Source organism: Pomacea canaliculata, linkage group LG5 (assembly GCF_003073045.1).
Source record: "Pomacea canaliculata isolate SZHN2017 linkage group LG5, ASM307304v1, whole genome shotgun sequence".
In the NCBI taxonomy this organism is placed as follows: Eukaryota; Metazoa; Mollusca; class Gastropoda; order Architaenioglossa; family Ampullariidae; genus Pomacea; species Pomacea canaliculata.
In genome coordinates, this window is record NC_037594.1 from 31,004,641 (window position 1) to 31,029,932 (window position 25,292).

Consider the following 25,292-nt stretch of genomic DNA (forward strand, 5'->3'; position numbering starts at 1 on the left):
TCTCGATTCCACTACAAATTTATTGCCTTTGGATTTTACAAGTGGTCCACAAAGAATGTAAATAAAAATACCGGTCTCTACTCCTCCTGCACATTGTCTGCCATCGTGAGTCTGCTGTGAGAGGTATCAACCAACTTGTCCTTTGGTTATGTACAAAATAAGACCACGATGTGAAAGCACACAGTATTTTCAGAACATTTGTTTTCAGGAATATGCTAAGAAGGCATGTCTAACTGAAAATGGGCAAAAACTGTGTTAGTCATGCAGCACTTGAAAGTACAAATTATGCTGAATCTTGTTTGGTTAAATTGAAGATGTCAATACAGGGCATCTTTTCAAAATAAACACAATTTGAGATCCCCATGTCTTGGAACACAGCAAAAAATCATTACATTGTGCTGTACAAAATGCATGCGCAGTGTTGTGCTGGATTTTACATTTCAGTGAAGCACATGAAGGGTTGAGTAAGATTTTATTTCAAGAAACAAATCATTCTTTAAAATATTACTAATTTAACAGAAAAATGGCATTTTAAAACTGCATTGTCAAATAGGTTTTTCATCCACTCTGCATACACATCTATCCTTACATACCAATTATGAATACCATTAGGAACCTTACCCACGAAATATTTTATAATACTTGACAAATTGTACTAGAGGATAAATGCTTGCAAATTACCTTACAGAACGACTTACAAGGCATATCAGGCATAAAATGCTTTGTCACATTTATGCCACTAGATTTATATAATTTCACTATTGCATGAAGTTCCTTTTGTCCCAATTGGGTGGCTACTACGCTCTGTACAAAGTTATTGGTCTTCCATTCCATGAAGGAAATTCAAACTGCAATGTGGGTTGATGGATTTTTTTTTTACTCAGTTTCTTTATGGAAACAACAACATTAGGTTTTAAAAAGATAATTTTTCTTCAGTATACCTCTGCTTTAGATTCTGTTTTATTCAATAGTATTTATAAGTTTAAAAATATTAATGCTTTCAATATGAAAGGATTTACAGCAGCAGTTTTTAGTCTGCACATCAAACATTATGTCATATATACATCATCGTATATATATGCCATCTTCTCTGCCACAGAGTAAAATAGGGTCACCTTAATTTCTATTTTCTTCTAAAGAGCATTTGCTACCTTTTTCAAACACAAAGTGAAAAGATTTTTTTTAACCCACAGTTTGATGATTAATTCCAAGGCACGAATTTCTTTAAACAAGCTATTTTTATGATCAAGTATAAAATTGTTAAACTGAACAAAGTGGATATACTATACCGATGGGATTCAACTACAAAGTCTGATGGTAATGAATAACGCAATATATATATATATACTCTTAACATGGTTATATTTATTATTATCAAGGTAAACAGAATGGAAAGAACAAATTTGTGCAGGCCACATTCAACATGCCCACATTTAGACTGGCTATGTTCATGTCTAGTTTGCTAGTTGCAGTTTTGGAGTTAAGATTCTTCATACCAGGCATGTATATAAAGCCCACACACATCTACAACATGGTCTTAAATTAGATTGTAATGGTCTCATCAAAGTATTGATATCATACAGAAGGCAGAGAATTCAGTATCACAATTAGACTTTGTGGAAAGACTTCATGCTGAGATTCTCTTTCTGTTGCAGTTCTTAGCTTCACTCTTGGTAAACACACCCAGACATGTACTTTGGAGCGTGCGCGCACATACACACACACAATTTAAACTTGCTCTCTCACATACAGAATCGGCCACAGTTTGAGAGTGTGAGTGAAAGATAATGCAAGAGATCAAAAAGACATAAAAAAAAAAACTGTCTTTTTTGTCCACCAATGTCACGTTGGCTGTGATACACCCAAGTTCTGCACAGAACTTTACTGACGATACCGAGCCATGAAGTCCTTCATGAACTGGACCAAAACTAATGTCTCATCCACTGTAACAGCATTATACAGTGATACTCGAATGCCACCCACAGATCTATGGCCTTTAAGAGAAATGAGTTTTGCATTTTCTGCCTCTTGAATAAATTTCTTCTCCAAAGCCTCATCACCCTGAGCTGATCCAATCCGGAAGGGAATATTCATGCGGCTTCGGCAACCCTTGTCCAGAGGGCATACATAAAAACCATTTGAGCAGTCAATGACATCATAAACTGCAGAAGACTTTTTGATGGCCCATTCTTCCATTTTTGCTACACCACCTTGCTCCAAAATCCACTCAAAGACAAGGCCCATGATGTAGATGCTGTAAGTTGGTGGCGTGTTATACAGTGAGTTGTTTCCAACCTGAACCTGGAACTCAAAGATGATAGGACAGATGGGCAATGCCTTCCCAATCAGATCTTCACGAATAATGACCAAAGTGACACCAGCACAACCAATGTTCTTTTGTGCACCAGCAAATATAGCACCAAACTTGGACACATCAATGTCACGTGTCAGGATATTTGAAGACATGTCTGCAATCAGGGGAACACCACAGAATTCTGGAATATGTTGGAATTCCACACCATGTATTGTCTCATTGGCACAGTAGTAAAGATAAGATGCTTCTGGGTTAAGAGTCCAGGTGCTTGGGTCTGGGATGTCTGTGTACTTCTTGGTTTTTGGAAGCACAAGGTTGACTTTGCCATATTTTGCTGCTTCCTGGGCTGCTTTGGCTGACCAGCTGCCTGTGACAACATAGTCAGCAGACATGCTCGGTTTCAGGGCCAAAAGATTGAGAGGGAGGGCTGAGAATTGTCCAGTTCCACCACCTTGCAGGAATATCACCTTGTAATTGTTAGGGATGTTCAGCAGTTTTCAGAGATTGTTTTCTGCACCTGTCAAAATTTTTGTGAAGTCTGATGACCTATGGCTGAGTTCCATGACACTGACACCCGTATTTTTGTAGTTAACCATTTCTTTCTGGGCTTGTGCAAGTACCGACGCTGGTAGTTTTGCTGGACCTGGTGAAAAATTGATGACTGGAGTGGAATCCATTTTAAGGCCTCAAAATTTCTCAAATTTATTTGTGTGTGATTTGCTATCACTAGATATCTGCACCATGCTGTTGCCCAAATCTCTAGATAAGCTGGTGCAAGCTGGTGAATCCTCTGGTGCATTTGTGTGTGATTTGCTATCACTAGATATCTGCACCATGCTGTTTGCCCAAATCTCTAGATAAGCTGGTGCAAGCTGGTGAATCCTCTGGTACATTTGTGTGTGATTTGCTATCACTAGATATCTGCAGACATTTTTGCCTATGTTTTGACAAACTTTTGGACCAACGGAAAACTTCTCCGCATGTGGAGCACTCAAACAGTCTTTGCTCATGAATAGTTGACATGTGATATTTTAGACTGCGTCTTGATGAAAACACTTTTTGACATTCTTCACAAGAAACCTCTACCTTCCCTTCTTCAACAAAATTTTTCTTCCGCTTCATGCATTTTAAAAGATGAATTGGCAAACTTGCCTGACGAGGAAAGGACTTATTACAAAGACGACACACATGTTCTCTAACTGTACCTCCAATATTATGTTGTTCGCTTCTGTGGCGCCGAAGTGATCGATTACTTTTGTAAGACATGGGGCACTCCTTACATTTGTAGACTCTGGCAGAAAGGTTCTTTTCCTGGTCACATGCAAATCTCTGGTGTAAGGAAAGTCCCTCTTGAGATGTGCAGCACCTGCCACACTGTGAACACTGAAAAACAGGCTTGTCATGTGCAGTTCCAAGATGTTTTATATAATTATTTTTGCCTGCAACACTCACTTCACACAAGTAACACTGATGGTTTTTGTCAAAGCCTTTTTCTTTGCCTTTTCTGCTATTGGAACACTCACTCAAAGTTTTGGTGTTTGCATCACCATTATGTACATCATCTGATGCACATTTATTTTCTGCCTCAGAGAGACCTTTTTTGCCATCTGCATATATTTCATTCCTAGATGGATATACCTCCACCCCTCCATTCTGATCATCATCTAAATCTCCAGAGACATTCACATGACAAACATCCATGTCTATTGATTTATGTTTTCTGTTCTTTTTTTTAACAGCATGGCCCTGTTCTTGTTCACTGTCTGCACATGATTCATTTTCGTTCAACACTTTTAACTTGTATTTGTCTTTTCTGTGCTCTGTGCAAGCTGGTGAATCCCCTGGTACATTTGTGTGTGATTTGCTATAACTAGATATCAGCACCATGCTGTTGCCCAAATCTCTAGATACGTGCACATCACAAACATCAATGTCTTGCGATCTAGGCCTTTTCTTCTTTCTTTTTTTCCTCTGTTCTTGATCACTAGATATCAGCACCATGCTGTTGCCCAAATCTCTAGATACGTGCACATCACAAACATCAATGTCTTGCGATCTAGGCCTTTTCTTCTTTCTTTTTTTCCTCTGTTCTTGATCACTAGATATCAGCACCATGCTGTTGCCCAAATCTCTAGATACGTGCACATCACAAACATCCATGTCTTGTGATCTAGGCCTTTTCTTCTTTCTTTTTTTCCTCTGTTCTTGATCACTAGATATCAGCACCATGCTGTTGCCAAAATCTCTAGATACGTGCACATCACAAACATCCATGTCTTGCGATCTAGGCCTTTTCTTCTTTCTTTTTTTCCTCTGTTCTTGATCACTAGATATCAGCACCATGCTGTTGCCCAAATCTCTAGATACGTGCACATCACAAACATCCATGTCTTGCGATCTAGGCCTTTTTTTCCTCTGTTCTTGATCACTGTGTGCATGTACTTCACTTTCATCAAACCCCTGTAACTTGGATTTCTTTTGTTCTTCTATGGTCTGCTTGTTTTTAGATGAACATTCATTTACATGATCCTCAGCTACATCTATGTAACTTTCATATGATGACAGTAAATTGTGATTTTTCTTTTTCTTTCTTTTTGTTTTTTCAATGTCGAGACCTTGTGGTGAAGCAAAAAGATCCATACTTGAAGTTGAAAAAGGCTGTGTTGATATCCTGTCCTTATCTTGAGAATTAATCATTCTGCTGTAGTTGCTACTTTGTAGTTCTGCTTCTTATCTGCAAGTAAAAGCACCGTTATAAAAACTGCAGTTTATGAAACATAAACATCAAAACTGCTATTAAAATACTTTAGAAACCAAATGAATATGAAGACTGCAATGCCCTGTATGACTTACCTCACTATTAGTAATAATTCAAGTGATTACTTAAGGATTGATTTAACAACAAAGTCAATAATGACAAGCAATTATGTTATAATTTTTAAAATATCATTTTAAAACACTCCGTATGAGTGTCATGAACCAGCCTTGTTCAAGGCCAGAAAAACAGGGCCGAAACTGGTAATAAAACTTTAAAGAGGAGCAGCGGTCGCCCTGGGGCGATACCAGACATTTAGTTGGATGAAAGGGGTAAGAATATTTATCTCCCCTGGCATTAACTGAGCCTGTGAATTGCGGCCGCTTACGTAAGGGGGGCCCGCAGTAATCGCTTCAGGGGTACGTCCATTAATTAGGACCGATATACTTAGCTCGGAGAACAGTGTTTGTTTTCGTTGCCACTGACTGGACACCAGTGCTGAATGAGGGAGCTAGACGGGTGTCACGACAGTTGGAGGCTGATGTGGCCAACTCTGAGAAAGAGGTAGAGATAGAGCCAGGTATCCGGAGTAAAGCGCAGGGGGATGTGGTCACTTTAGTCAAAGGTCGATAGCGTCAGAGCAAGTTAAATGCGGTTAAGAGGGTCACGTGGTCTAATAGTATATAGGCTAGGACAGAGCGGTAGTTGAGGCTTTTCCCTCGTGTTCCAGCAGAGACGTTGCTATCTGAGTGATTTTCAGTCGCAGGCAGCAGGTCTGAGAAAAGGAAACCTGTTCTGTTTAGAATGTATCACTACCTTTTGGCACTTGTGGTTTGGTTGTATAGAGTGGAGAGAGTGTGGTGAAAATAAGAAGCTGGTTCTCCCATACGACAAGCGAAGGAGCCAACCGTGTTCCGGCAGCAAGAAGTGTGAGGCAGCAGCTGGCAGACCCCACAGCGCCACTGGTCAAGTTGTGGTGGTCTTCAGAGAACAGCAGACTAATCATCTCTACTGTTTAGAATTGTCACTGCCGTCCATTTCCAGGGGCAACTGTTGTGGAGCAGCAACAGGGAACCTTCGAGAAGGCAAGGCGTTTGCAGTCAGTTGTGCTCATCTCCAAGTAAACGAGGGCAAGGTGGCCAAGTGGTGCTAGCAGTTCCAGTGCAAAGGAACAGTTTGTGTTTTGGGGCCCTGTCAGATTCCGAGACTGTGAACTGTAGGTCAGGAATGGACCGTGTGACTGGACGTATGCATATTGACATAAGACCTAGTTATTTTCCATATTTACTACTCTGTAACTCTCAATTTCCTGACCTGATGCCGGGTTGCTTTAAGTAGTTAGATGCATGTTTGATTTCATATCAACCTAGTTTTGCTCTTCTTTTTTTAATAATAATTTTATATGTTTACAACTGTTTTGTTGGTTGTGTTTGCACAAGCGGGTGAAAGTGTTACTAGTGCGTACGCATGTGGATGTGCAAATAGGCAGGTGAGGGGGTGTGAGAGGGCGAAAGTCGGGTGAAGTGTCCCCTTTCCCCTCGGGAGAGTTAGGCCCGTCCTCCTCCCCGCCTCGTTTGTCACAATGAGTTATCTATGAATCGTCACAATATATAAAGATTACAACACATACTCAGGTATTTTCCCAAACTAATTCATTAAATATAAAAATACAAATACATTTATTTACAATTTCACACAGCATGAATAAAGATTTATATATGAGGTTATAAAATAGATAGTATGAAACAAACAGACCAACTCAAGGACATCCACACACTCTGTGACATTAACCTGACAATAAAATAATAACATTGGTTATGCTGAGTGTCTGCTATCTATCTGTTCCTCTTCGTGCATCAGGTTGCAAATAAGGCCTCAACCAAAGTCCGCCACCGATGTATGCCACGCGCCTTGCCAGTAACTGCAGCAGATCTATCAGATCTAAACGGGCCAGAGAAGCCGGCGATGTCTAGATCAGCGTCACCTTCGTGGAGCCATGTTTCTGTAAACGCCAACAAACAAGTATCCCTGAACTGTCGAAAGTTGTGTACCCACGCCTCAAGCTCATCAATCTTGCCACGAATCGACTGGACATTGGAGAGCAGGATAGAAGGAAGAGGTGGAGATCTGCGTCGATCGTCCAGACGAAACTTATTGAGTCTCCGCTTCACACCGCCTGTGCGTCCTCTCCTTCTTGATCTGCGAAGTGGACGGAGCCGTGCGATGTCGACTTGCAGCGCCCGAAAACTCCGGGTAACAGAGGGAGATGAACGAAGACAGAGCAAGAGCTCGTGGGAGTAGAGAAGCCGGGGACCAGCATGAAATAAGCTGACCGCCATCTTAATAATGTCGGCTAGTGGTAACGGCCACAGCCATCCAAAATGAAAAACGCATGCCTAACAAGAATGAACGTAAAACCATTATCACTAAACACAGACGCAACACCCTAAGTCTATAACTTGACAACTAACATACACAGGGTCAGACGAAAGCGATGAAAAATTGAAATAAATTTGAATCCGAAGTGAGAGCTGCAGACGTCACACAACGAAGAGCGGCCATCTTTTAGATATTATATTAGATTTAGAGAAGTATGCATAAACGCGATTGTCTCGATACCTATTTATGGTTGGAATGATGTAGTTTTGCATATATCTCATCGATTCCTATTCTGCATGTGCCAGGCAAAGTCCTTTTAAAAACAAACAAAACAAACTTAGTACAAACCATATCTCCGATGATAGCATCACTGTCCCTCAGCGGAAGTGCAAAGATCCTCTGAACAGAAAGGAGAACATTTCCGGTATTATCCACTTGCACAGAGGGGCATATGTCGTTAATAAACTGTTGATGTCCTGATATGGACTTTTTTTTTCATCGGTTAGAAAAAGAGCCTGGATATCGAATAGCCGAAGAAGATGAAGTGATTTCGCAATTTTATCTTTTCGATACTTCCGGGTAAAATGGTTTTGGGATCACAGGTCATAGAAGTATGTGTTTACCGCATTGCAGAGGCACAAACAATACGTCTTTATTATGTTTTCTGTCATCAAGAGATAAAAAAATTTCTTTGGTGGGAGATCTCATAAACAATAAATTACAAAACATCACTCTCGATCACCCGCACAATTACGCATTCAGCCCTTAAACGGCGATTATCAGAGGCACACCATGATTAGTGCTACATGCTGTGGATATGGAAAATTTGCCACTGTTCTGGAATGCTAAGATAAGGTGACCAGACGTCCCGCTTTAGACCTCGTGTCCCGCCTGCTCATCGGGCGGGATGCCCAATGTCCCGCTTTCTGGCTTTCTGGCAACTCCATCAAATGTCCCGGTTGTCTTTAAAAATCACTTTTTTCGGCGTTCTTTGACGGTGACGACACCATCATCGGCACGTGTCCCGCTTTCGCCCCCGAAACGTCTGGTCACCTTAGCCACGGGTTTAATCAAAAGCACGGAGCCCTAGGCAGATGCCTGGTCTGCCTGCCCCTAAGCACGGCCACGCCTGCAAGCAAATAACCAACCCATGAGGTCGAGCAAAATGTGGCCAAACCAGTACAGCTTTTTTCTTTCGATTTTTGAAAATGTGGCTCCTGCTAACAGGCTGTAAAGGCCCAACCTCTACAAAAGGATGGAAAAGACAGTACATTATTGCAGAGCTGCCTTTTCTACATATAGCATAGAACGATTGCTGCTGCTGTCCGTATTTTCTTTTCTGATTAACAACAGATAGCACTGGGCTGTTTCTGCTATCTTTTCTTGAACTTGATTATCATTGCTGCATGTCTCAGCACGCGCAGGCAGTAACGGTAGTTGTAAGTTGCATTCACTATACTAGGATATTGCAAAGTGTGTGCAGCAACACGCACACACACACACACTTTTATTTATTCTATCCATTGTATTTTTCATATCTTTTCCTCGACAAGAGATTACTGACATCTTTATCTGTAAACGTAATATTTTTTAAGGGTAGATGGATGTATGATCTAGTGTTAATACACCTGGACCGCGTAACTTAAAGTTATTTGTTAGTTCATTTAACTATATAGACTTTATACAAGATGTTGAGAGTGTATTCGAAGTGTTGCGTACGAGTATTATAATATAAATGATATGAAAAATTAAAATACACCTAGAAAAGCTGCTCCACGATTGATGTTCTACTGTGTTATAAACATAGCACTAGGACTAGCCTCTGATGTTTGGCTGTTATAAACATAGCACTAGGACTAATGTACCCTGACTCAGCTGCGATGGATCCATTCTCTGCGACAGATGTCGACCTCTGTCGAATCCATTCTTTGATCACGACTATAGAAGTCACGTGCAGCACAATCCCATCACTGTTGTTTATTATCTACCATCTCCCCCTCAACACACACTCCTTTCCCCAGCTCCGCACAACTGACACAGGGTAAGGACACTGGATAAGGACACGTGAGGACACTGGTAAAGCAAATCCATTCGTGTGTGTGAACGTTGTCCTCGCTGGTAGAGATAATTAGTTCATTGACTACTTGTATTTCTCTTTCTTTCTCTCTTTTGGCGGTCCGGTGGTGCAACAGTTATCGCCTGTCACCAGGACAATGAGAGTCGGCTTTTCCTACACTCTCTCTCTCTGCACGTCCATTCATGAATGGTGTATGATGTCTGAAAACGCTGGTGGATGATCCCATTCAGTCCTGCGAAAGAAATGGTCTAAACATTGTGTCATTTACACAAACAAGAAAAAAAAAGTAATAAAATACCTTAGAATGACTTAGATTGTGAGTTTTCGTTTGATGTTGTAGTATCAGCAATCTGCGCTATCCGAGGTTTAGGTCAGATAAAGGACCTACCTTTAAAAAAAAAGTATCTATCATAGTGCAGACTGCAGGATTCTTTCCACAAAGCCTGATGCCTCTCGACATTCTGAGCTTGATTCCAGTAAAGTTTGTAATGCAGTTTTTTCGAGGCACGTGACATGTTGTAAGATCAGAACCTGGACCCCGGTGACTCGTGAAAACATTTGCTTCTCCTTGCGACTTTGTGTTTGGGGGCAATAACTGATATCAAAGGAGTCTTTCGAGCGGGATATGTATTGTAGGTCGGGCAAGTCTCTAACGAGGTCACATACCAACATGACAGTGGCCGAGAAAGGATGATGACTGTCATGATGTATCATCAGAGCTCTACCTAGATACCTACCATAACCCCAATACAGACACAGTAACAAAAGAAAAGAAAAGGACAGAAAATACAAAAAACTAATCAGGAAAAAAATTAATCATTTCTTGCAACAACCAGAGTGTTACATTAATATCTTGTTACACTGGACCTTAGAGATAGTTCTACCCGTTTGAAGGTGTGATAAGTACAGTCGACCCTGGAGTACCCTGGAGTCACGTGTCGGGACTGGTGACAAGGGTGGTGTTCGGGTAGATGTGACACACTAGGAGTTTCAGCATGTCCGTCTCCATGTTCCACTCGGGTGTCTACCCATGTAGTGTGGCCGTGGTACTGATGAGCTTGGTCACTGTATCGTATGCTGACCTCACGCTGAGAATGGTCAATGTGGTGAGTATCTTTGTTTTGCTGGTGTCGTCTAAAACAGTTAGACCATCGGTGGTATGCAACTAGGTTTATTTCACGATAGTGTGTGTATATATATATGTACGCATGTGCTTCTGAAAGTGTGTGCGTGTGTGTGTGTATAAACGGGTGGGTGAGATGCGGGGTGCATGGCGTTTGCAAAAGTACACGCTTGTCCTAAGTTTATCTCGGGCGATTTTATCATAGGTTCAAATGTGTATAAAGACTTCGCCACGAAAGGGTCACTTGGAATAGTGACTAGAAAAAGTTTATCAGTTGCCCAGAATTCATTTAGTCCATCGTATAAAGTCGTAGATCCATCATTAAAAGACTAAGGAGTAAAGACATGGAATGTGTTATTCCTGGCTTTCTTCCTCCATCCTTCCCTTTCTCAACTGAATCTTAGTAATACTGACACTAGTGATGCCACTAATGACACTGTGACCTCTCACCTGTCGTGGGGCTACGCTACAGAGACCCCCTCGATAGGTGAAAATCCGCGATGTAGCGGCGTCATATTTATTTCATTATTTATTTATATTTTAAAGCTTTATACACCCTTCCCACACTCCTATAAACCTGTGGCGTGTACAATCTCACGTTGGCAGGCGGTAGTGGTGTACAGTCCTGTGTTTCCATTGTGTACAGCCCGGTACTCAGCTGGTGAAGTGCTACATGTTGGTTTTTATTTCGATTTAATATTCTTTTAACTTTTGAATTTATATTTTTATATTGTTTTAATTTTTTTAGGTAAAAATAAATAAAATAATAAATACTATTGAAATACCTATATACCGTACAAACTCCGCGATAGAAAATTAGATATACATATATATTCAAATAAGTAAACTGCGATACACCAAGGGATTACTGTATATCGTAAAATTCATACATAAGTTTAAAAAGCATAATTTGGACTCATAACATGTTTAGCTGAGAGCTTTTGCTGTACAATTATTTATACAGTGTTATGGTGTGGATGTGTGTGTGTGTGTGTGTGTATTATACGTTGTGGGTGCGTTTGTTATTATGTGTTGGGTGTAGCTGTACCGACATGGAGACCGCAGTCCTATCATGGTGTACCCGACAGACCCGTATAAACTGACAGCACCCTGGTGGCCTCAAGGTCCAGGCTGGCTAACGCCGGTAAACTGTTTATGCAATGTGTTTATGGTAACTGTTATAGTCTGTTATGTAATCAGACACGTATTTGCATTTGCAGTTGCATAATTCACCAAGGATTATTTTTCATGTAATAAGCGCATTGGAAAATCGTAAATGATTACATTTGTAACACAGGCTACCCGTCTACAATGATGATTTTATAAATATTCATCAATGTGTTGACCTTTGTTGTATTTTGTTTATTTTCCAGAGGGGGATGGAACAGCAATGTGAGCTCGGCCAGTTTCTTCGCAAAGAGTACGGACAGTTGCTGAACAGTACTTACATACAGTCAGAGGTATGTACAGGTGCTGAACTTACTTTTCTTTGTATGAGAAGGTGGATGTGCGCATTGTTACTAGATCTTAGCACCAGGATGTGAGAACAAGAAAAAGGACAACAACACTAGCAAGTCTGAGGGTCTCCACCTGATGATTCTTGTCGATGGCACCAGCAGATGGACGTATGAGAGAACAACCCCCCCCAGCCACCGTCACTCCATTCTTACTGCAGCTGTAAATGTCCCTCCTGCAAATTTTAGGCAAATAAATAAGGCAAGAGTTTTTTTTTTTACTCCCCTCTCCATTTCAGCTCCATCCGGGTCCGCGGTGTTGTCTCCCTCTCATGACTCCAATGAGTCCAGAAACACTTTCAAGTTGTTTGTTTACACTTTCTTTTTTTCTTTTGTGCTAGATCCACGTACAGAGCTCGGATGAACAGCGCTGTCTGATGTCAGCTTACTGCAACCTGGCATGTCTATATCCACCTACAGGTAGCCAGGTGTGGAATTCCAACATCAACTGGCAGCCCATTCCTGTTCACACTCGGCCTAAAGAAGACAATGTGAGTTATCTGGAGTAGGTCTGGCCATCCATCAAACATTTGGTACACACGACACAATAGTCACATAGTCAACATAGTCACAATAGTTTGTAATTCCCCTTTACAGTCGTTGGTCATTCACCCGGGCAAGACTAAAACAATTTCTACAAATGCTTTTAGCTTTTTTGATATCCTAGAGTGCTTGTGTGTGTGTGAGAGAGAGAGTGAGAGATGTATTCTGCACTTTTATTCTGTATGTTGCAATTGTGTACTGTAGCCTTTTCATCACAAATATGATGTACATTTTTTACTCGCGTACTTGAGTTCAGGACAGAGGAGCTTCGAGAGCTGTTTGTTTTACTCCTATCAACGTATGTGTGGATGAACCTTTGTGTCTGTTTGTACGTTGATCAGGATTTACTTATCTACGACTGTGTAGCTATTCAAAGTCCGAACTTCTAACATAAGGCGAGAAATTTTGTGTGGTTAAGACACGAGAAAATTTGCTTTTCAAACTCAGCTATCATACCACCACCACCACCACCACCACACCCAGTTGAAGTTGGTGATGCTGTGTTCTAGAAACTATACATGGGGGCGCCGTGTCCGCGCTATACAGAGATGTTTAATGAGGAGCTGATGTCAGATGCAATCCGACAAGAGGAGACAGAGAATGCGGCAAGTAACATCTGTCTTACCTTGACATTCCTCACAATACTGTTTTACCGTGACATTCCGGTGATATACACTCACAAATAACTCACTTTGTACGTCAACAAAGCCAAGAGTGGCTCCCTAACCAACCAACCAACCAACCAACCAACCAACCAACCAACCAACCAACCAACCAACCAACCAACCAACCAACCCAACCCCACCCAGTGAAGTACGACATTCTCCAGTAGTTTAGTTAGGGCCCACATTCTCTGAAGCCTGTCAACCAGTTAGAAGAAGCCCTGTCTTATGATGCTGATGATTTTTCATTGCAGGAGTTTTATTCTATGGTTGTGAACAACACCGGGGTGTCTTACGAGAATATTTCCATAATCTGGGGAATAGCTGATACTACATTTTGCGAGGTAGGTCGCAATAAGATTGAGTGCTGAAGGCAGCCCCGCAAATTTTATCTGTAAACTTTATTCGTAGAAAAATAAATGTATATAAAGTCGTCAACAACAACAACAACAACAACAACAGCAGCAGCAGCAGCAGCAGCAGCAGCAGCAGCAGCAGCAGCAGCAGCAGCAGCAGCAGCAGCAACAACAAGGGACATTTTGAGAGAAAAGCAAAGAACTCCATTCTGAGAAAGACAGAAGACATAGGAGAAAATGTCGGAGTAGACACGTGAGCTTGCAATCGCTGCCCGCGGCCATCTGTGGACGATTCTAGAGAATTATATATGCATGTGACCTTCGCCCCAAGTCGAGGGGAGAGTACATCCGGTTGGATGTTGGCTGTCGATGAGCTGTAGCTTTTTTGATCGTGTCGGCTCCTGCGTTGATAAAAGGGATTGTCAATAATGCTGTATACTTTAATGTATACAGTTCGGACTTACAAACATCCAACATCATCTCTTCATGGATTTCCAAAGGATTAGCAAAAGCTTTGGCTGGTAAAAATGCGTTTAGGTGTAAGTTTAAAATATCTATTTGTGTAGATGCTTTGTGAATGCCACAACTCCTCTATCAACAACATAGTTTCTGCTCACCAAATTGCGAAAGTGACTCAATCATTAGAAGACTTCAGTGCAAGGCACTAACCTTGCTAAAGTGTTAAAACATACAGTGGCAACACTACATCTTGACCAAATAAAGCAGGCTATAATTTATTAGTAGATAATTTTGTGTGTCAAAATGGCCCTTGTGGGGCAGAAAGGTTCCCCACGCCTGATTTAAAGGATCATCTTGAAGATACTTGAAAGTACTTGACGCTACCAGTTCCGGATTTTCACAGTCCATAGCACCACGTGACTGCTGTCCACGACGTTCACTGTACTAGTTGTTCATTCACAACATCCAGTCCATCAAACTCGTTAGTCCCCGTCAACCATCGCGCATCATGGCCTCCCACTGCAACGGCTGCCTGCACGCACTTGGTGGCATTCTTTCCATTCAGGAACAAACACAAACACACACACACACACACCGCTGCTTGCTGGCCTGCCTACACTCAATTATCAAACTGTTGACGGTTTCTGTTTGCCAGAGAGCTCACAACTTATCTCTGCCATCATGGGTGACTGACGAGGTCTACAACAAGCTGCAGAGTCTTTCTGGCTTGTCTTTCAACCTGATGTTCAACAGGACTGAGATGAGTCGTGTCATGGGAGGCGAGTAACTGCACCTATATACTGTATATATATATAAACTAGCAAGAGCAACGAAGATGTTACTGATTTTACCAGTTGTGCAGATAGATGTTTGTAAGCGAATTAATGGTTTAATACCAATTCAAATGATGTTGTGTGTACTAGATGATACTAACTAATTTTTTTCCTCATTTCGATAAATCCTATCTTAGGTACTGACGTACATTAATGTATAAACAACTTCTTTTCTTGAAAAAGCATAAAATTCATCAACATTGTCTTGTCTGAAAATGTTATGTCTTCCGTTGCAAAAATCCTTAATGTTATCCACACTGTTCTGTTTGAAAACATCAGGTCCGTTACTGAAAGAGATGTTGATGAATATCAACTCCACGGTACACGATCCAGGTAATCAGACCTACAAGATGTTTATGTACTCAGCGGTAAGTAAATAAATTTAACCATTATGACTAATGTTGCTACAAGCATTAAGTATGGAGACATATGCTGTTACTTGTATTGTGTCTATCATGGTGCAAATAGCCCGATGAGTCCAGTTGGTTTAAGCATTGAGCCTGATGAGTTCAGTTGGTACAAATGTTGAGCCTGGTGACTTGTACTTTAAGGCTTAGGAAGACAGGACCATCTCATCGCAACATGTGCAGAACATGGGGTAGACAGAATCCTCTCCTGGTAGCATCTGTAGGACAAGGACATCATGAACTACTTCCTGTACTGAAATCTAAGTCTGGCTGTCTTGTGATATCAAGTTCACATATGGAGTAGAAGAGAGGGCTCGCGAGCTGCCCCTCCCACTACAACACGAGAGATTGTTTTTCTTACCTTGGAAAATTACGCACGAGACTCTGGCACAATCACATCATCAACATCACAGAAACATTCAGTAGACTTTCCGTCTTCTTTGTCATCATCCTCTTCTTTCATCCTCTAGCTTGAGAACCAGTCCAACAGCTAAACCCAAAACCTTACAAACACTGAGTAGGGGAGAAAAGGGATATATAAATATGTATATAAATCTGCATTATTATCATTAGCTGTGACAGAAGTTGAGACTGCATCACACTATTGCCAGTTGACTGTCGAATGTCTGTTGGCAGCATGACGTCACCGTGTCAGCGCTGCTGACATCACTGCAGGTGTTCAACAACATGCAGACGCCGTACGCCGCCGCCGTGCTGCTGGAGCTGTGGTACGACGACCACAACCACGACTACATGGTCCGCCTCCGCTACCGCAACGACACCAGCGTCGAGCCCTACAACCTCGTGATTCCGGGTGAGCTAGTATGACGACTCTTTTGAGCATCGTGAGGGTACACGGGGTACATGGACAAGGAGTCTGATACCCGCATATTGCAAAGATAGCGTGGTTGTGAATGTGTTGGTGGTAGAGGCTATGAGAATTCATCAAGCTCCTTTACAGATTCTGGCTTGCAATGCATTTTAGACACTTTACTCTTGTAGACACACCATAAGGCACTATAGACTTGTAGACTATACTATAGGCTTGAAGACCACACTGCAGGCTTTGAAGACCGCACTCTATAGGCTTCAAGAGTCCAGTATAAGCTTACAGATTACACTCTGCTTGTAGGCTGCATTACAAGCTTGTACACAGTACTTCAAGTTTTTAGACTGTACTTAAGCACTTGAAGCTTGTAGACAATACTATGAGCTTGTTGCAGTGCCCACATCCCGCTATGTGTTTCATATAATTATACTCCAGGTTTCACTTTACTTTCATCAGACTTGCTTAGCACAAACATTGTATATGCAGTAAACAGATATCAAGACATAATTGATGTATACTTGAACTTCAGATACAATGCTTTTTTCTTTAGGCAGAAACATACGTTTATAAATAGGATAAAGGGAGGTTATTTGCATTGTCTCTGAAAGCTTAAAAAGGAAGTAGCCTCCCTTCATTATGTTTGCTGGACAAGAGGTGGAAGCTGGCGTGGCATGGAAGCCAGCCTATAGCGAGCATCGCAAAGGTGTATAAGTGTAGAGGTGTAGAGTGTAACAGGTAACATAGAACCTTGATACTTTCCTCTGTGTCGTTTGATGTCCTACATATATTAAGATCGTATATCCTCTACCCTTATAAACCACCATGACCAAGGGTACCCGACGTCTTTTTCAGGCTGTAATAATTCTTACTGTCCGCTGACGGATTTTGTGAAGTTTGCTCAGACCAGGATTCCTGCTGACTGGGACGCTGAGTGCGGCAATACCAGGCCCACCCCTGGGACATCAAGCAACAATGATGATGCCAAAAGTACGTCTGCAGGCAGTGCAGGGCACGTGGTCCTTGTCACAGAAATGGTCGAGTGACCATGACCATATCATGATCTCACACCATGAACCTATCAGTATTTATGATCTCACAAGCACTGACCCTAACATGACCTCACACCATGACCTTATGATTTCATGCCATGACCCCATTTTGACCTCACACGCACTGTATCTACATATCTAAGGTCTTTGATTCTTTCATGTTTTATGAATACGCGCTAACAAACAGAAGCACAAAGCGTGACCGTGTTCACCCATGCATGAAGAGCTACATGAACTGTATAAACAGGTGTTGACTTGATCTGTGGTGTAATTACCTGTTCTGTTTGCTTCTTAACATCAGCGACTGTGACAGCTCTGGCTGTTGTCACTGCTGTCGTCATCCTGCTGTGTTTGGGCCTCATTGTCTTCATCGTCTGTCAACGAGGCCGACGTCAGGCGAACTTTGGTAAGCACGCGATGACACTTGTCTTTAAATATTTGTAACCATTAATTTACAGCAAAGACAATCATCGGGGACACACAGTTTGAAATAACATTTTTTAAACATTTACGACTTTGATGTGGTGTGATGTAAGAAATAACGAGCTAACTATCGGTCTCGAAAATACAGATCACCTGTAATACAAGTGAATTAATACAAATAATGTGTCTGGTGTTTGCTATCTGCAGGTTGATAGAAGTCGGGGACTTAATGGTGACAATGTCGGAACTTACTGATCTTGGCCAAAGAACAATTCTAAAATAAATAAAAAATTCATGCCACGATTTTTGTTGTTTTGTGTTTTTATCAGAAACTTCGTCAAAGCTTAAATGTGCACATTGATGAATGTAACATCTCATGTAACCCCAGATACACAAAATCATCGTTCAGAAAATGTCGAAAGGTTCAACAGAACAAGTGAGACAGAACAATTCCACCAGTAAAATGCCTGTTAATGTCAACAGTAATGTTTGGAGTGTTAGTCATTGAATACACTTTACAAACAACCCGATGTCGCCACATGTCAAAATGCAGAATGTATTCTGGTTTCTAACGGACACAACAATATTAGTAGTCAATGTATTGTAGGTCGGGCAAGTCTTTAACGAGGTCACATACCAACATGACAGTGGCCGAGGAAAGGATGATGACTGTCATGATGGTGTTGGCAATGAATCATCAGAGCTCAGCTCCAACGTCTTTGTGCGTTTTCCTTCAGGTCGTTGTGTACTCGTGTGCTTGCCTGTATGACTGTATGTTGTAGGTGGGTGCTAGAGAATGAATGATGATATGTTTAAAGTCTATGTTTAAACCCTGAGGCGAATGTAGCCCACACGTCTCCATTACTTGGGTATACAGGGGGTGGGTAGTCGTGTAAGAAATCACAACCCAAGGGTATGTTTTCCAAGTTAAGTCGATGTTTTGACTTGTCTCTCCGTAGTACAGCCCTGAAGACGAAGGTGGTCATTAGGGTACAAGAATTTCTCACAGCACAATGAAAAGAAGCCCCACACATAGACTTTTTAAAGATACCTACAATAACCCCAATACAGACTTACAGTAACAAAAGAAAAGAAAAAAATAATCAGGCAAAAAGTAAATCATTTCTTGTAACAACCAGGGTGTTACACTGGACCTTAGAGATAGTTCTACCCGTTGGAAGGTGTGCATGATAAGTACAGTGGAGTACCCTGGAGTCACGTGTCGGGACTGGTGACAAGGGTGGTGTTCGGGTGGATGTGACACACTAGGAGTTTCAGCATGTCCTTCTCCATGTTGCACTCGGGTGTCCACCCATGTAGCGTGGCCGTGGTACTGATGAGCTTGGTCACTGTATCGTATGCTGACCTCACGCTGAGAATGGTCAGTGTGGTGAGTATCTTTGTTTTGCTGGTGTCATCTAAAACAGTTAGACCTCGGTGGTATGTAACTAGGCTTATTTCGCGATAGTGTATATATATATATGTGTGTACGCATGTGCTTCTGAAAGTGTGTGTGTTTGTGTAAAACGGGTGGGTGAGAGGCTGGGTGAATGGGAGTGCGCAAAAGTACACGCTTGTCCTAAGTTTATCTTGGGCGATAAGTTTAAAAAGCATAATTTAGACTCATAACATGCTTAGCTGAGGGCTTTTGCTATACATTTATTTATACATTGTATGGTGTGTGTGTGTGTGTATTATACATTGTGCATGCGTTTGTTGTTATGTGTTGGGTGTAGCTGTACAGACATGGAGACCGCAGTCCTACCATGGTGTACCCGACAGACCCGTATAAACTGACAGCACCCTGGTGGCCTCAAGGTCCAGGCTGGCTAACGCCGGTAAACTGTTTATGCAATCTGTTTATGGTAGTTGTTATATTGTATATGTAATCAGACGCGCATTTGCATAATTCACCAAGGATTATGTTTCATGAAATAAGCGCATTGGAAAATCGTAAATGATTACATTTGTAACACAAGCTACCCGTCCACAATGACGATTTTGTCAGTATTTATCAACGTGTTGACCTTTGTTGTATTTTGTTTATTTTTCCAGAGGGGGATGGAACAGCAATGTGAGCTCGGCCAGTTTCTTCGCAAAGAGTACGGACAGTTGCTGAACAGTACTTACGTACAGTCAGAGGTATGTACATGTTCTGAACTTATGGCCGTGACCTTTTCTTTGTATGAGGAGGTGCATGTGCGCATTGTTACTAAGTGTTAGCACCAGGATGTCAGAACAAGAAAAAGGACAACAACACTAGCAAGTCTGAGGGTCTCCACCTCATGATTCTTGTCGATGGCACCAGCAGATGGACCCGTATGGACCCTCCAGCCACCGTCACTCCATTCTTACTGCAGCTGTAAATGTCACTCATGCTTCGCCATTTTAAGCACCAAAAAACAAAAAAAAAAAAAAAAAAACAACAACAAAACAAAAAAACAACAACGAAAAACAAAAAACAAAAAAATAAAAATAAAAAAAATAAAGCAAGGGTTGTTTTTTTTACTCCCCTCTCCATTTCAGCTCTATCCGGGTCCTCGCTGTTGTCTCCCTGTCATGACCACAATGAGTCCAGAAACACTTTCAAGTTGTTTGTTTACATTTTCTTTTGTGCTAGATCCACGTACAGAGCTCGGATGTAGAGCGCTGTCTGATGTCAGCTTACTGCAACCTGGCATGTCTATATCCACCTACAGGTAGCCAGGTGTGGAATTCCAACATCAACTGGCAGCCCATTCCTGTTCACACTCGGCCTAAAGAAGAGGACAATGTGAGTTTTCTGGAGTAGGTCTGGCCATCTATCAAACATTTGGTACAAGACACCAATAGTTTGTAATTCCCCTTTACAGTCGTTGGCTATTCACCCGGGCACGACTAAAACAAGCCTTTCTACAAATGTTTTGAGCCTTTATGATATCCTAGAGTGCTTGTGTGTGTGTGAGAGAGAGAGAGTTCTGCACTTTTATTCTGTATGTTGCAATTGTGTACTGTAGCCTTTGCATTACAAATATGATGTATATTTTTTACTATGTTACTTGAGTGCAGGACAGAGAGCTTAGAGAGCTGTTTGTTTTACTCCTTTGTACGTATGTGTGGATGGACCTTTGTGTCTGTACGTTGATAAGGATTTACTTAACTACGACTGTGTAGCTATTCCAAGTCCGAACTTCTAACATAAGGAGAGAAACACTGGACTGACCACGAGCAAGAGGGTGAGGGTCCTTGTCGGATGAGATAGAAGCGGTTAGCAAAGTGTGACTTCAAGCCAGTGCCACGATCTCAGTGATAACCATCTACAGTTACCTCCATCAGGTGCTTGCCGGCAACAGGTCATTTCTACCATGTGCCGTGTGAGCAGAGATTCTAGGATAAATTAAATCTTCCGATGGTTGTTTGCAGAACATCGTATAGGACCTTTAGGGATCGGCTTTCGTGGCATCATGGGCTTGTTGATGCTGATGTTTTTTGTGTGGTTAAGACACGAGAAAATTTGTTTTACAAATTCCATATTTACAAGCTCAGTTATCATAACACCACGACCACGACCACGACCACCACGACCACCACGAGAAATTAAAGTTGGTGATGCTGTGTTCTAGACACTATACATGGGAGCGCCGTGTCCGCTCTTGTCAGAGATGTTTAATGAGGAGCTGGCGTCTGATGCAATCCGACAAGAGGAGACAGAGAATGCGGCAAGTAACATCTTCTTACCTTGACATTCCTCACAATACTTACGGCGTCGACACTCACAAAGCAGTCAGTAATACAATATAATACTTACACGTGTATGCTATCAAACTGTATATCTTAATCACCATTTAGTTTAAAGACTACCACGTGATATATTCATAAATAACTCACTTTTACCATCATTGCAGGAGTTTTATTCTATGGTTGTGAACAACACCCGGATGGCTTACGTGAATATTTCCGTAATCTCGGGAATAGCTGATGCTACATTTTGCGAGGTAGGTCGCAATGTGAGTGCTGACGGCAGCCCCGCAGATTTCATCTGTAAGCTTTCTTCATAGCAAAATAATTGTATATAAAGTGAATAATAATAATAAGCAGGAAAAGTTTGAGAGACAAGCAAAGAACTCCACTATGAGATAGACAGAAGACAAAGGATAAAATGAGGGAGTAGACACGTGTGCTTGTAGTCGCTGTCCGCGGCCTCTGTGGACGATTTAGGAGAATTATGTATGCATGTGACCTTCGCCCCAGTCGAGGGGAGACAACATCCGGTTTGATGTCGGCTGTCGATGTGTGACGCTTTTTTTGATCGTGTCGGCTCCTACGTTGATAAAAGGGATCACCACACACATACAGTTTATTGCTGGCCTGACTACGCTTAATCATCCAACTGTTGACGGTTTCTGTTTGCCAGAGAGCTCACAACTTATCTCTGCCATCATGGGTGACTGACGAGGTCTACAACAAGCTGCAGAGTCTTTCTGACATGTCTTTCAACCTGATGTTCAACAGGACTGAGATGAATCGTTTGATGGGAGGCAAGTAACTGCACCTATATACTGTGTATATATCTATAAACTGGCAAGAGCATCGAAGATTTTACCAGTTGTGCAGATAGATGTTCGAAAGCAAGTTGTTTAATACCAATTCAAATCATATTGTGTGTACCTGACGATACTTTCATTTTTTTTTATCTCATTTCGATAAATCCTATCTTAGGAACTGACATACATTAATGTATAAACAGCTTCTTCTCTTGAAAAAGTATAAAATTCATCAACATTGTCTTGTCTGAAAATGCTGTGTCTTTCGTTGCAAAAAAAAATCCTTAATGCTATCCACACTGTTCTGTTTGAAAACATCAGGTCCGTTACTGAGAGAGATGTTGTTGAATATCTACTCTACGGTACACGATCCAGGTAGTCAAACCTACAAGATGTTTATGTACTCAGCGGTAAGTAAATGAAGTGAACCATCATGACTAATGCTGCTACAGTATTGAGTCTGGAGACAATTTGCTGTTACCTGTATTGTGTTTATCATGGTGCAAATAGCCCGAGGAGTTCTATAGGTTAACATATTGAGCCTGATGAGTTCAATTGGTACAAATATTGAGCCTGGTGAGTTGTACTTTAAGGCTTATGAAGACAGCATCATCTCATGGCAACATGTGCAGAACATGGGGGAGACAGAATCCTCTCCTGGTAGCATCTGTAGGACAAGGACATCATGAACTACTTCCTGTACTGAAATCTAAGTCTGGCTGTCTTGTGATATCAAGTTCACATATGGAGCAGAAGAGAGGGCTCGCGAGCTGCCCCTCCCACTACTACACGAGAGATTTTTTTTTTGTTTTGTTTTGTCTTGCCTTGGAAAATTACGCGCGAGACTCTGGTAACAATCACATCATCAACATCACAGAAACATTTCAGCAGACTGTCCTTCTTCTTTGTCCTTCTTCGTCTTCTTCTTTCTTCCTCTAGCTTGAGCACAGTCCAACAGCTAAACCAAACCTTACAAACACTGGGCAGAGGGGGAGAAATGATATATCTATATATGGGATATATAAATACATATATAAATCTGCATTGTTATCATTAGCTGTGACAGTGGTTGAGACTGCATCACACTATTGGCAGTTGACTGTCGAATGTCTGTTGGCAGCATGACGTCACCGTGTCAGCGCTGCTGACATCCCTGCAGGTGTTCAACAACATGCAGACGCCGTACGCCGCCGCCGTGCTGCTGGAGCTGTGGTACGACGACCACAACCACGACTACGTGGTCCGCCTCCGCTACCGCAACGACACCAGCGTCGAGCCCTACAACCTCGTGATTCCGGGTGAGTTAGTATGTCTACTCTTTTGGGCATCGTGAGGGTACACGGGGTACATGGACAAGAAGTCTGTTACCCGGATATTGCAAAGATAGCGTGGTTGTGAATGTGTTGGTGGTAGAGGTTATGAAAATGATCAAACTCCTTTACAGATCTTGCTTGCAATGCGTTTTAGTCACTTTACTCTTGTAGATTGTACAATAATCACAATAGGCTTGTAGACTGTTCTATAGGCTTGTAGACTACACAATGAGCTTGTAGACTACACACTAAACTTGTAGACTGTACAATCAGCTTGTAGACTGTACTATGAACTTGTTGAAGTGCCCACATCCCACTATGTGTTTTTTCATAATTATGCTCCAGGTTTAACTTTACTTTCATCAGACTTGCTTAGCACAAACATTGTATATGCAGTAAACAGATATCAAGACATAATTGATGTATACTTGAACTTCTGATACAATGTGATTTATTTAAGCGGAGACATACCTTTCTAAATAGAGAAAGGGAGGTCATTTGCATTGTCTCTGAAAGATTAAGAAGAAAGTTGCCTCCCTTCATTATGTTTGCTGGAGAAGAGCTAGAAGCTCGCGTGGCATGGAAGACAGCCTATAGCGAACATTGCAAATATGTATAAGGCTAGAGTGTAACAGGTAACATAGAACCTTGATGCTTTCCTCTGTGTCGTTTGATGTCCTACATACATTAAGACCGTATATCCTGTACCCTTATAAACCACCCTGACCAAGGGTACCCGCCGTCTTTTTTCAGGCTGTAATAATTCTTACTGTCCGCTGATGGATTTTGTGAAGTTTGCTCAGACCAGGATTCCTGCTGACTGGGACGCTGAGTGCGGCAATACCAGGCCGACCCCTGGGACACCAAGCAGCAAGAATGATGATGATGACAAAAGTACGTCTGCTGGCAGCGCAGGGCACGTGGTCCTTGTCACAGAAATGGTCGAGTGACCATGGCCATATCATGATCTCACACCAGGAACCTATCAGTATTTATGACCTCACACGCACTGACCCTAACATGACCTCACACTCACTGTATCTACATACTAAGGTCTTTGGTTCGTTCATGTTTTATGAATACGCGCTAAGCTAGCAAACAGAACCACAAAACGTGACTGTGTTCACCCATGCATGCAGAGCTACATGAACTGTATAAACAGTTGTTGACTTGATCAGTGGTGTAATTACCTGTTCTGTTTGCTTCTTAACATCAGCGACTGTGACAGCTCTGGCTGTTGTCACTGCTGTCGTCATCCTGCTGTGTTTGGGCCTCATTGTCTTCATCGTCTGTCGACGAGGCCGACGTCAGGCGAACTTTGGTAAGCTTGTAACGTACCACACTATGATACTTTTCTTTAAATATTTGTAACCATTAATTTAAAAGACAATCATCAGGGACACACCGTTTGAAAGAACATTTTTTAAACATTTACGACTTTGATGTGGTGTGATGTAAGAAATAACGAGCTAAATGTCGGTCGCGAAAATACGGATGACCTGGAATACTAGTAAATTAATACAAATAATGTGTCTGGTGTTTGTTGTCTGCAGGTTGATAGAAGTCGGATACTTACTGATCTTGGCCAAAGAACATTTCTAAAAGGAATAAAATTCATGCCACGCATTTTTGTCGTTTTTGTGTGTGTGTGTTGTTTTGTTGTTTTTTTTTTTTTGTTATCAACATAACACTAGGACTGCCCAGCTTCGCACAACTGAAACTTCAGAAAATAC

The 25,292-nt window shown here is 41.7% G+C and overlaps 3 protein-coding genes and 1 pseudogene across 4 annotated transcripts; 2 read left to right on the plus strand and 2 right to left on the minus strand.

Moving 5' to 3' along the window:
- LOC112564416 lies at positions 1-3,067 on the minus strand (annotated as a pseudogene).
- LOC112564413 (zinc finger protein 774-like) lies at positions 1-9,840 on the minus strand. 2 transcript variants are annotated; one of them, XM_025239206.1, is made up of 4 exons: positions 9,314-9,840; positions 7,797-7,847; positions 4,313-5,048; positions 1-4,198 (listed from the first exon to the last, which is right to left on the minus strand). In XM_025239206.1, the coding sequence occupies exons 3-4, from the start codon at positions 5,009-5,011 to the stop codon at positions 3,134-3,136; spliced, it is 1,764 nt and encodes a 587-aa protein (XP_025094991.1). In that variant the 5' UTR covers positions 5,012-5,048; positions 7,797-7,847; positions 9,314-9,840; the 3' UTR covers positions 1-3,133. The 2 variants fall into 2 exon arrangements, with proteins under 2 accessions (XP_025094991.1, XP_025094990.1); XM_025239205.1 differs by having other exon boundaries at positions 1-5,048.
- A 557-nt stretch (positions 9,841-10,397) lies between these two features.
- LOC112564814 (prostatic acid phosphatase-like) lies at positions 10,398-18,026 on the plus strand. The gene is made up of 12 exons (XM_025239887.1): positions 10,398-10,631; positions 11,691-11,792; positions 12,022-12,108; positions 12,504-12,653; positions 13,215-13,310; positions 13,622-13,711; positions 14,838-14,961; positions 15,295-15,383; positions 16,059-16,236; positions 17,104-17,238; positions 17,602-17,706; positions 17,931-18,026. The coding sequence occupies exons 1-12, from the start codon at positions 10,521-10,523 to the stop codon at positions 17,933-17,935; spliced, it is 1,272 nt and encodes a 423-aa protein (XP_025095672.1). The 5' UTR covers positions 10,398-10,520; the 3' UTR covers positions 17,936-18,026.
- Positions 18,027-18,929: 903 nt separating this feature from the next.
- Positions 18,930-25,185, plus strand: LOC112564415 (prostatic acid phosphatase-like). The gene is made up of 12 exons (XM_025239208.1): positions 18,930-19,113; positions 19,460-19,561; positions 19,779-19,865; positions 20,344-20,496; positions 21,326-21,421; positions 21,608-21,697; positions 22,117-22,240; positions 22,568-22,656; positions 23,367-23,544; positions 24,313-24,453; positions 24,776-24,880; positions 25,113-25,185. The coding sequence occupies exons 1-12, from the start codon at positions 19,003-19,005 to the stop codon at positions 25,115-25,117; spliced, it is 1,281 nt and encodes a 426-aa protein (XP_025094993.1). The 5' UTR covers positions 18,930-19,002; the 3' UTR covers positions 25,118-25,185.
- The last annotated feature ends 107 nt before the right edge of the window (positions 25,186-25,292 follow it).

Excerpts from the sequence above, each read along its gene's own strand:
- LOC112564413 (XM_025239205.1), bottom strand. The coding sequence starts at position 5,011 with ATGATTAATTCTCAAGATAAGGACAGGATATCAACACAGCCTTTTTCA.
- LOC112564415 (XM_025239208.1), top strand. The coding sequence starts at position 19,003 with ATGTCCTTCTCCATGTTGCACTCGGGTGTCCACCCATGTAGCGTGGCC. Across the intron at positions 21,422-21,607 it reads AAGAGGAGACAGAGAATGCG|GAGTTTTATTCTATGGTTGT; the intron begins GCAAGTAACATC and ends CCATCATTGCAG. Across the intron at positions 24,454-24,775 it reads GAATGATGATGATGACAAAA|CGACTGTGACAGCTCTGGCT; the intron begins GTACGTCTGCTG and ends TCTTAACATCAG.
- LOC112564814 (XM_025239887.1), top strand. The coding sequence starts at position 10,521 with ATGTCCGTCTCCATGTTCCACTCGGGTGTCTACCCATGTAGTGTGGCC. Across the intron at positions 16,237-17,103 it reads CTACAACCTCGTGATTCCGG|GCTGTAATAATTCTTACTGT; the intron begins GTGAGCTAGTAT and ends CGTCTTTTTCAG. Across the intron at positions 17,239-17,601 it reads CAACAATGATGATGCCAAAA|CGACTGTGACAGCTCTGGCT; the intron begins GTACGTCTGCAG and ends TCTTAACATCAG.